Source organism: Scyliorhinus torazame, chromosome 12 (genome assembly GCF_047496885.1).
Source record: "Scyliorhinus torazame isolate Kashiwa2021f chromosome 12, sScyTor2.1, whole genome shotgun sequence".
In the NCBI taxonomy this organism is placed as follows: Eukaryota; Metazoa; Chordata; class Chondrichthyes; order Carcharhiniformes; family Scyliorhinidae; genus Scyliorhinus; species Scyliorhinus torazame.
Genome location: NC_092718.1, coordinates 146,312,061 through 146,324,070, shown reverse-complemented (window position 1 = coordinate 146,324,070; position 12,010 = coordinate 146,312,061). Strand labels below are relative to the sequence as shown.

The 12,010-nt window shown below is 51.6% G+C and overlaps 1 protein-coding gene across 7 annotated transcripts in view; it reads right to left on the bottom strand.

The window, feature by feature from the left end:
* The window catches only part of camkk1a (calcium/calmodulin-dependent protein kinase kinase 1, alpha a), a 329,689-nt gene that overhangs the window by 87,092 nt on the left and 230,587 nt on the right, over positions 1-12,010 (bottom strand). For all 7 annotated transcript variants that reach the window (XM_072469148.1, XM_072469142.1, XM_072469146.1 and 4 more), the window contains one exon: positions 1,898-1,949. In XM_072469148.1, coding sequence (XP_072325249.1) covers positions 1,898-1,949 — 52 coding nt within the window. The remainder of the gene's footprint in view (positions 1-1,897; positions 1,950-12,010) is intronic.

Below are 12,010 nucleotides of genomic sequence, written 5' to 3'. Positions count from 1 at the left end.
TTTACATCCTCCTGCTGACGCGTGCGTGGGAACCTCGATTCTGCTGCGGAGTAACGCGTTCAGATCGTGCCCGCCAACTCCCGGTGCCAATCCCGATTTTTCAATTCTGTCCCATCTGGTAAATGCACTTCGGGCTCCCAGGAGGGCGGATTGACCCCATTGTGTCTGGTTACTTGTGAAGCAACTGTATCCTTAAAACTAGTTATTCAGACTAGTTTCTCATGTACGACTGGTTACTCACGGTTAGGCTGGTTCTGGAGCTTGACTAGATACTCACCATGTGATTGTTACTAAGCAACTGGTTACTTGTGGTATGATTGGTTACTGGCTGACTGGTTACTCATGGTGTGATTGGTTACTAGCTGATGTTTAACCCGGTCATATGGGTTCATGTTCTTGGTGTTCGGCATTGTTATCGGACTGACAAGATTTTACACTATTCCTGAACTGGTCAGAAATGATCAGCGAATCAGGAGCTCCCACACTCAGCAACAGGTATTGGCAGAAATCCAATGCTTGCTCAGAGGAAGCAACATGAAAGGCCTTTTGATCCTATTATGTGGCACCGGCTTACTTGTACGCTAAGTACCGGGCGGCACGGTAGCATTGTGGATAGCACAATTGCTTCACAGCTCCAGGGTCCCAGGTTCGATTCCGGCTTGGGTCACTGTCTGTGCTGAGTCTGCATATCCTCCCCGTGTGTGCGTGGGTTTCCTCCGGGTGCTCCGGTTTCCTCCCACAGTCCAAAGATGTGCAGGTTAGGTGGATTGGCCATGATAAATTGCCCTTAGTGTCCAAAATTGCCCTTAGTGTTGGGTGGGGTTACTGGGTTATGGGGATAGGGTGGCGGTGTTGACCTTGGGTAGGGTGCTCTTTCCAAGAGCCGGTGCAGACCTGATGGGCCGAATGGCCTCCTTCTGCACTGTAAATTCTATGATAATGAAAGTGCTACAATCTGAAAACCAAATGCCAAGAATTACGCAAATTAGAACATAGAAAATACAGCACAGAACAGGCCCTTCGGCCCACGATGTTGTGCCGAACCTCTGTCCTAGATTAATCATAGATTATCATTGAATTTACAGTGCAGAAGGAGGCCATTCGGCCCTTTGAGTCTGCACCGGCTCTTGGAAAGAGCACCCTACCCAAACTCAACACCTCCACCCAACACCAAGGGCAATTTGGACATTAAGGGCAATTTATCATTGGCCAATTCACCTAACCCGCACATCTTTGGACTGTGGGAGGAAACCGGAGCACCCGGAGGAAACCCACGCAGACACGGGGAGGACGTGCAGACTCCGCACAGACAGTGACCCAAGCCGGAATCGAACCTGGGACCCTGGAGCTGTGAAGCAATTGTGCTATCCACAATGCTACCGTGCTGCCCTTGAGAACAAATAAATCTACACTATATCATTTTACCGTAATCCATGTACCTATCCAATAGCTGCTTGAAGGTCCCTAATGTTTCCGACTCAACTACTTCCACAGGCAGTGCATTCCATGCCCCCACTACTCTCTGGGTAAAGAACCTACCTCTGATTTCCCTCCTATATCTTCCACCTTTCACCTTAAATTTATGTCCCCTTGTAATGGTTTGTTCCACCCGGGGAAAAAGTCTCTGACTGTCTACTCTATCTATTCCCCTGATCATCTTATAAACCTCTATCAAGTCGCCCCTCATCCTTCTCCGTTCTAATGAGAAAAGGCCTAGCACCCTCAACCTTTCCTCGTAAGACCTACTCTCCATTCCAGGCAACATCCTGGTAAATCTTCTTTGCACCTTTTCCAAAGCTTCCACATCCTTCCTAAAATGAGACGTTGTGCCAGAATGGAATCTAATTGAGAAATCCAAGCTGACTGGTATTTGGGAATGTTTCTGGTGCATACTTACGTGGAAATCCATATTGCTTCATGAGCTTCTTTTTAGAAAGGACCTTCATGGCCTGGAGAAAGAGAGAGAGAGAGAGCACCCGGTTTGTAACATGGACCAATCCTGAAGGTTACAACAAGCAGCCAGACTAATGCAACCTATCAGTTAAATGTACTCAGTAAACATCGGTATAGAATTTCCAGGACTACATTTAAATGTTTCAAGGCCTCATGGAGGGGGCACGTTCATACGCAGCTGACTCTAACCACCCTGGAGATGGTGGGGCCAAGGGCAAGGCCAGATGTCAAGGGGTCTTTGGTGCTAAGGGTGGAGAGGGAATCTGGCAGCACCTTCATAGGAAGAGGTAGCTTGGTTGGTTGGTCATGGTGGAGATGACACTGAATTTGATACTTCCCAATCTCCACACACTGGTCAGGCCCCATCTTCCAGAAACATCAGGCCATCCCCACCTCTCCAGTTCTCCACCTCTCTCTCCTCCTTTACTCTGAAAGTATAACCTATTTGACCAAGCATTTGTTCCCTTGGCCTAATATCGCCTGATGTGGCTCGATCTGCTGGGGGGAGGTCTCTGCAATGAGGGACTTCCTGGTGGGGGTCGCTGCAATGGGGGAGTTTCTGGTGGGGGTCTCTGCAATGGGGAGGTTTCTGGTGGGGGTCCCTGCAATGGAGGGGGGGGTTTACGGTGGGGGTCTCTGCAATGGAGGGGGGTCTGGTGGGGGTCTCTGCAATGGGTGGGCTTATGGTAGGGGTCTCTGCAATGGGGGGGTTTCTGGTGGGGGTCTCTGCAATGGGGAGGTTTCTGCTGGGGGTCTCTGTAATGGGGGGTTTCGTGTGGGGTTCTCTGTAATGGGGGTTTCTGGTGGGTGTCTCTGTAATGGGGGTTTCTGCTGGGGATCTCTGCAATGGGGATTTCTGGTGGGGGTCTCTGTAATGGGGGGGTTTCTGGTGGGGGTCTCTGTAATGGGGGTTTCGCGTGGGGGTCTCAGTAATGTGGGTTTCTGGTGGGGGTCTCTGTAATGGGGGGTTTCGTGTGGGGGTCTCAGTAATGGGGAGTTTCTGCTGGGGGTCTATGCAATGGGGGGGTTTCTGGTGGGGGTCTCTGCAATGGGGGGGTTTCTGCTGGGGGTCTCCGTAATGAGGGTTTCTGCTGGGGGTCTCTGTAATGAGGGTTTCTGGTGGGGGTCTCTGCAATAGGGGGGTTTCTGGTGGGGGTCTCTGCAATAGGGGGGTTTCTGGTGGGGGTCTCCGTAATGAGGGTTTCTGGTGGGGGTCTCTGTAATGAGGGTGTCTGGTGGGGGTCTCTGCAATAGGGGGGTTTCTGCTGGGGGTCTCTGCAATGGGGGGGGTTCTGCTGGGGGTCTCCGTAATGAGGGTTTCTGGTGGGGGTCTCTGCAATAGGGGGGTTTCTGGTGGGGGTTTCTGCAATAGGGGGGTTTCTGGTGGGGGTCTCTGTAATGAGGGTTTCTGGTGGGGGTCTCTGCAATGGGGGGGTTTCTACTGGGAGTCTCTGTAATGAGGGTTTCTGCTGGGGGTCTCTGTAATGAGGGTTTCTGGTGGGGGTCTCTGCAATGGGGGGGTTTCTGCTGGGGGTCTCTGCAATGGGGATTTCTGGTGGGCGTCTCTGCAAATGGGGGGTTTCTGCTGGGGGTCTCTGCAATGGGGATTTCTGGTGGGGGTCTCTGCAAATGGGGGGTTTCTGCTGGGGGTCTCTGCAATGGGGATTTCTGGTGGGGGTCTCTGCAATGGGGGGTTTCGCGTGGGGGTCTCTGTAATGGGGGTTTCTGGTGGGGGTCTCTGCAATGGGGGGGTTTCTACTGGGAGTCTCTGTAATGAGGGTTTCTGCTGGGGGTCTCTGTAATGAGGGTTTCTGGTGGGGGTCTCTGCAATGGGGGGGTTTCTGCTGGGGGTCTCTGCAATGGGGATTTCTGGTGGGGGTCTCTGCAAATGGGGGGTTTCTACTGGGGGTCTCTGCAATGGGGATTTCTGGTGGGGGTCTCTGCAATGGGGGGTTTCGCGTGGGGGTCTCTGTAATGGGGGTTTCTGGTGGGGGTCTCTGTAATGGGGGTTTCGTGTGGGGGTCTCTGCAATGGGGAGTTTCTGGTGGGGGTCTCTGTAATGGGGGGTTTCGTGTGGGGGTCTCTGCATTGGGGGGGTTTCTGGTGGGGGTCTCTGTAATGGGGGTTTCTGGTGGGGGTCTCTGCAATGGGAATTTCTCCTGGGGGTCTCTGAAGTGGGGGTTTCTGGTAGGGGTCTCTGTAATGTGGAGGTTTTTAGTGTGAGTGTCACTTATTGTGGGTCTCTGTAATGGAGGGGTCTCTGAAATGGGGTGTATCAGCTGAGGGTGGGGTGGGCAGGATTTGCATTGTAGGGTGGGTTATGGCGGTCCTTTGATGAACTTTGGGGACAACACATGAAATCATAGAATTTACAGTGTAAAAGTTGGTCATTCGGCCCATCGAGTCTGCACCGGCCCTTGGAAAGAGCACCCTACCCAAGCCCACACCATCACTCTATCCCCGTAACCCAGTAACCCCACCTGGACACTAAGGGCAATTTATCATGGCCAATCCACCTAACCTGCACATCTTTGGACTATGGGAGGAAACCGGAGCACCCGGAGGAAACCCACGCAGACACGGAAGAACGTGCAGACTCCGCACAGACAGTGACCCAAGCCGGGAATCGAACTTTGGACCCAGGAGCTGTGCTAACCACTATCCTACTGTGCTGCCCAACTCTCAAAGAAATACTGGCAGGGCCCACCGCAAGGTCCCCAGCGCCAAGGCCACGCTGGGAAATACCTGCACCAATTCTCATTCACTTGAATCCCGGCCCAGAGGACCAGAAAATCACTCAGCATTGGAGAATCCGGTGCCCGGCCCATTAATAGAAAGAAAGCAAGTCAAAATTTGCCCGATTTGCATCCTCCTGCTGACACGGGGTGCGAACCTCGATACCACTGTCAGTCAGTGTGGGACTGGAGCATCGGAACGGCAGCAATCCCGTTATTTGGACTACGTTGGATTCTCTGCCGCATTGGGAACTCCACAACCAGAGGCGGGTGGAGAATCCAGCCCCACTTGTTGCTGTCTGGAATATTAAACTGCACTTTGATCATTACCCTTGGATAATAAGCACCAATCATGGTTCGCCTGTACCTCAACTCCATTTACCCCACTTGGCATCTTTTCTTTTAACACCCATACTCGAAATGTTAACTCCCTTCCTCTCTGCCCTGACGCTCCCAGACCTGCTGAGTTTTCCCAGCATTTTCTGTTTATATTTCAGATTTCCAACATCCGCAGTATTTTCCTTGGGAATATGTTCCATATTTCAGCAAAATGTGCGGAAAACCACATGCTCACTTCTGTCCTAAATGCTGGAACTCTAACTCAAAGATTATGTTGTCTCGTTCTCAATTCCCCCCCACCAGCTTGTCTGCCTATCCTAATTGAATCCATTTATCATTTTGAACACCTCCAATCGTTTAAACACAAGGGGCGAAAAGCCACATTGATGCAATCTGTCCTCATAATTTAATCTTTTATCTCCTGCTCCCATTCTGGTGAATTGAGCTGTTCTCCCCTCCCCCTCCCCCCACCCATCACCACTGCTAATTTACGAGGACTTGAGGAATAAAGAAAGTTCAAAGTACCCTCACATTTTACTCATAACGCTAAAAGGTAAGATAACACAGGGAGGAACGTTCACCGATGGAGATCAAAGAAATATCAATTACACTATCAGCTGACAAATGTTTAGAATAATATTATTTCTTCACAAACATATCTGCTCTCCTCAGAGACCTTTTTGTTTGATTATCTCCTTGTAGAGAAAGCAAACCTTCTCTTTTAAAAATCTTTAAAACTGCAACAGCAGAATTATACAGTGTAATTAGAATCTCTGACAGACCCTGGCCCCCTCTCTTTAGGAACTGTGTGTCAGCCTCTGTCAGGGCTCATACTGTCTCTGCTCCCGAGTGGCAGGCAGGTGTCATTGGGAAATGTGGAGAAGGTTCCAGTTCGCCCTTCCCTCAAGACACCAAGGGTTGGATTTTATCAGCCCTCTGGGAACGGGCTGGAAGAGGGGTGGTCCAGAAAGCAGCGACAGCTTCCTGTCATAATGTTATCTTGCCAGCGACAGTGAAGGTGGTTGTCATAATATACACCATGGTGCAGATACACACACACTGATGGACACACAGCGGGACCAATCAACACACACAACACCGCAGCCAATCACCAGTTAGAGCATACGCACTATAAAGACAGGGGGCTCATTCGAGCTGCAGCCTGCTAGTAGGACAGAGCTCACAGCCTGCAGCACAGATCTTCATCATGTGCTGAGTGCATAGACTGGTTCAGACAGGCATAGGTCTTTAGTTTAATCTAATACCGTGTTAACCCACAGTGAAATAATGTTCAACAGTTTCTGACTTAATAAAATAGTGTTGCACTATTTTAAGTGTTGGTGGCCTGTATGTGTTCCACGGATCCAGAGCACCCAACACATCATGATACCAGGAGTTGAGGGATATTAGAACTTCTGAGACCTACCTGCAAGTGATCTGCCTTCCACCAGCATACAGCCATCCTGCAAACTGGACAGCGTCCGCCCGCCGCCGCCACTCCGCATCACCGGTAACCTCGGGGCCAACTGGAATATATTCAGACAACGCTTCCAGCTCTCCCTTGAAGCCACAGACCGGGAGGATGCCTCAGACACCAGGAAGATTGCTCTCTTCATATCCACGGCCGGGAACCATGCCATCCACATTTTCAATTCTCTCACCTTTGCGGATGATGAAGATAAAACAAAGTTCAAGACAGTCCTCCTCAAGTTTGACACTCACTGCAGCATAGAGGTGAATGAAAGTTTCGAGTGCTATGTTTTCCAACAGCGTTTGCAGGGTAAGGATGAACCTTTCCAGTCCTTTCTCACCCACCTCTGCATCCTTGCGCAGTCCTGTAGCTACGGGCCCACCTCCGACTCCATGATACGCGACCAGATAGTTTTTGATGTTTAGTAGGACCCTCTACGCCAGCAGCTCCTCAAGGTGAAGCGACCGCCATCGAGACCTGCATGCTACACGAAAACGCCACGAGTCGGTATTCCCACATCCAAGTGGCTGAAATGGCGCGGCAAGGTCCCCACGAGACAGAACAGGTCCAAGCAATCGAGCAACTCCAGGGCCTCAGTCTGGATGAGGGCGGCCATTTTGCGTGCTTTTCGCCGACTCCTGAACTTGTGCGCACCGAACGAGGGGACGGCGACGTCGACGAATGTAATGCGCAGGCGCGCACCACGTACGACCGCACCGTGCATGCGCGGTGGCGCAGCGAACGTACTGACGCTCCGACGTGCGGCAACTGTGGCTCCGCCCATTTAAAACGGCAAAGCCCTGCCAAATCCCGACAATGCCTGAGATGTGGCAAACGTTGCCACTATGCTGCCTTATGCCGAGCAGCTCAGCCTGCCAACTCACATCGCATCAGCCAGCCTCGCAGGAATGTCCGGGCCATTCAACCCACGGTCACCGAGCCCGATTCGGACCTGCTACCCGATATTGACACCGAGGACCTGAAGGCGCCTTTCCGAGTCGGTATCGTTACAAAAAACAGGGTGCCCCCGAAGCAAAGAATCCAGTCGCTGTTGGTATTCAGCATCATTCCAGACGATGAGTGGTGTGCCACCCTGACGGTCCCAAATACAATTCTGCCTGGACACTGGTGCCTCCGCCAATCTCATCTGACCTCCAAAGCCTTTGTGTCAAACCAGCCATCCTTCCATCAGCTGCCAGCTATTAGATTACAATGGCAATGCCATTGATGCCAGCGGCTCGTCCCAACCTGAAGTGGTGCACAAGTCACGCAAAGCCATCCTTCCCTTTGAAAATGTGGGCTCCTCGAAAGCCTCCCTGCTTGGTGCGCAAGCATGCAAGCTGTTGAACCTAGTTCAGAGAGTTCACTCTCTCTATCCTGCGGACGCGTCTGCCTTTCAGGACACTGACTTCAGGGCGCAACTCAATGCCATTATCAACCAGCACCACAACGTCTTCAAGGGCATGGGCACGCTCCCATATACCTACAAGATCTTATTGAAACAGAATGCCACGCCTGTGGTGCATGCACCTCGCAGGGTCCCAGCACCGCCTCAAGCAGCAGCTGCAGGACCTCCAGAACCAAGGAGTGATTTCCAAAGTCACGGAACCAACCGGCTGGGTCAGTTCCATGGTATGTGTAAAAAAGCCTTCCGGCGAATTGAGAATTTGCATTGATCCCAAGGATCTAAATTGCAATGTCACGAGGGAGCATTATCCAATTCCCAAGCGCGAAGAGCTCACATGTGAGATGGCTCGCGCCAAGCTCTTCACCAAACTCGACGCCTCAAAAGGATTCTGGCAAATCCAACTCGACAAATCCAGCAGGAAACTGTGCACATTTAATACCCCCTTTGGCAGATATTGTTACAATAGGATGCCGTTTGGGATCATATCTGCTTCAGAAGTGTTCCATAGGATTATGGAACAAATGATGGAAGGCATTGAAGGTGTTCGCGTCTATGTCGACGACATAATCATTTGGTTCACCACCCCGCAGGAGAATGTTAGTCACCTCCAGCACGTATACGTGAGCATGGCCTCCGCCTCAACAGGGCCAAATGCTCTTTTGGTCAGACGGAACTCAAGTTCCTCGGGGACCACATCACCCAATTGGGTGTGCGGCAGGATGCGGACAAAGTAGCTGCCATCACAGCTTTGAAAACACCAGAGCATAATAAGGCGGTCTTCCGATTTCTGGGCATGGTCAATTTTTTAGGGAAGTTCATCCCTAACCTCGCCTCTCATACCACGGCTCTCACGAACCTAGTCCGGAAGACGACAGACTTCCAATGGCTCCCTGCCCACGAGCGCGAATGGAGAGAACTCAAAACCAAACTCACCACGGCCCCGGTCTTAGCTTATTTTGATCCAGCAAAAGAGACCAAATTTTGACTGATGCCAGCCAATCCGACATTGGGGCAGTGCTCCTTCAACGTGATGAGGCCTCGTCATGGGCCCCCGTTGCATATGCGTCACTCGCCATGACCCCCACGGAGCAGCGCTACGCGCAGATAGAAATGGAGTGCCTGGGCCTTCTGACCGGTGTGGTGAAGTTTCACGATTATCTCTACGGACTTCCTCAATTCACCGTCGAGATCGACCATCGCCCGTTGGTCAATATAATACAGAAAGACTTGAACGACATGACACCTCGCCTCCAGCGTATTCTTCTCAAGCTCCGGCGATTTGACTTCCAGCTGGTATACACCCCAGGCAAAGACCTCATCATTGCTGACGTTCTCTCCAGGGCAGTCAACACTCCATGTGACCCAGCGGGATTTGTCTGCCAGGTTGATGCCCATGTGGCATTCGCGGTCTCCAATCTACCTGCCATGGATGAACGCCTCGTCCAAATTCGCCACGAGACGGCGGCTGACCCTTTGCTACAGCGTGTCATGCGCCACCTAACAGACGGGTGGCTCAAGGGCCAATGCCCTCAGTTCTATAATGTCTGAGATGATCTGGCGGTAGTAGACAGGGTTCTTCTAAAACTGGACCGCATTCTCATCCCGCATAGCATGCGCCAGCTCGTCCTGGAACAACTACACGAGGGCCACCTTGGCTTGGAAAAGTGCTGCCGGTGGGCCCGAGAGGCAGTGAACTTGCCCGGCATCAATGAGGACATAGCCAACACAGAGCTCAACTGCCCCACTTGTCAGCGCTTCAAGCCGGCCCAACCACTTGAGACCCTGCAGGCCCATGAGTTGGTCACGTCACCATGGACCAAGGTGGGCATCGACCTGTTCCACGCGCTGGGTAGAGACTATGTCCTGATCGTGGACTACTTTTCGAATTACCCGGAGGTGATACGGTTGCACGATATGACCTCGTCTGCAGTCATTCGTGCCTGTAAGGAAACCTTTGCTCGACACGGCATCCCGCTCACGGTTATGTCGGACAATGGCCCCTGCTTCGCCAGCCAGGAATGGTCCAACTTTGCCAGGTGGTACAATTTTGCCCATGTGATATCCAGTCCCCTGTACCCCCAATCCAACGGCAAAGCGGAGAAGGGAGTACATATAGTCAAACGGCTCCGATGCAAGGCTGCCGATGCTGGGTCTGATTTCTAACTAGCCTTGCTGGCCTATCGCTCCGCCCCACTGTCCACTGGCCTGTCGCCAGCCCACTTGCTCATGGGTCGTACCCTGAGGACGACGGTGCCGTCCATTCATGTCCCAGACCTCGACCACGTTCCGGTCCTTCGCCGGATGCAGATGTCTCGTGCACAGCACAAGGCGGCTCATGACTCCCGTGCAGCTAATCTCCCGGGTCTGGCTCCAGATGACAACGTCTGCATCCATCTTCCGGATGGTGGCTGGTCTGCGACCGCTGTTGTCCTTCGGCAGGTGGCCCCCCGCTCATTCCTGGTTCGTCTACCGGATGGCTCCATTCTGCACCGCAATCGACGCGCCCTTCGTCTCGTTCCACGCTCGCTCCGTGATCCTCCTCTGTCGCCTCGCCCTCCTGCTGACCCTCCCACGGACTATGCAGAAATCCCTGTCACTGTGCATCCCCCTGACTCTGTTGCAGTCCAGCCCCCTCCTGAACTGGCGGCTCTCGACCCACCCTTGAGGCGGTCAACCAGAATTCGGCGCCCACCTCAGAGACTTAATTTATGAACTTTGTGGTCTTATAGATTTTCTGAATTGTTTCGTTGCTTTGTTTGATCGTTTACCTGGTTTGTATATAGTGTTGATCTCGTTATTCTTGTTGCATACTGTTTCTCTGCACCAGACACCTTCCCATGTAAATAGCTTAGTTCTCATGTACGTAGTCCTGTAAATATGTCTCTCGCACCCCACACGTAGTTAGGAACATTCTCACCATACACTATTTATTGCCACACATATCCATTCTTTTATAAAAGGGGAGATGTCATAATATACACCAGTATATCATGGTGCAGATACACACACACTGATGGACACACAGCGGGACCAATCAACACACACAACACCGCAGCCAATCACCAGTTAGAGCACACGCACTATAACGACAGGGAGCATCAGAGTTCCCGCTCATTCGGGCTGCAGCCTGCTAGTAGGACAGAGCTCACAGCCTGCAGCACAGATCTTCACCATGTGCTGAGTGCATAGACTGGTTCGGACAAGGCATAGGTCTTTAGTTTAATCTAACATCATGTTAACCCACAGTGAAAGTATGTTCAACAGTTTCTAACTTAATAAAATAGTGTTGCACTATTTTAAGTGTTGGTGGCCTGTATGTGTTCCACGGATCCAGAGCACCCAACACATCAGTGGTGAATGCCCAGGACCCAAATTAGCCATTTAAGTGGCCAATTAAGAGCCTCTTCCTGCCTCCATCTACATTTACAAATCCAGCAGCAATGCCCAGCTTTAAGGCTGTCTGACCTCACTAAAGCCCAGTCCTCGCCAGGGCTCCCCTGACACTCCGACCACCCCCAGACCCCACTTACCTGGTTGGGAGGCTGCACCTCCAGTAAGGTGCCCTCGTCCTCTAGGTGTAGTCCCAGCAGTCACAAGCCTTCCCAGTGGCATTGCTGAGGTAGCTGAGCTGCCGGTCCTCTGATTGGTCGGCAGCTCGAGGGAGTGGCTGTCCATCTCCAATAGGCTGTTGCTGACAATGGGTATCCCTGGGTCCCACTGCCCAGCCAAGTGTGTTTGCCTCCCGATTTCAAACCCATTGTCGTCACTGAATCCAGATCCCTGTTCAGTAACAGTATGTGCTTTAATAAATACCTCATCCCAAAACGAAGCAGGAAACAGTTACTGCAGAAACTTAATTTTTGCTTTGAATTGCAAATTGCTATGTTAATTCATACCTTGGTGTGGGTGCTGCAAACTTTTATGTTTACTGGTTGATACCCAAAGCATGTACATTGTACACTCGTTTATACACTTTGGGATTTCTGTGTGAATGTGTGTGAATAAGTGTGTGTGTATGAGTATGTGTGGGTGAATGTATGTGTGTGTGTGCGCATGTGTGTATGAGTATGTGTGGGTGAATGTATGTGTGTGTGTGTGCGCATG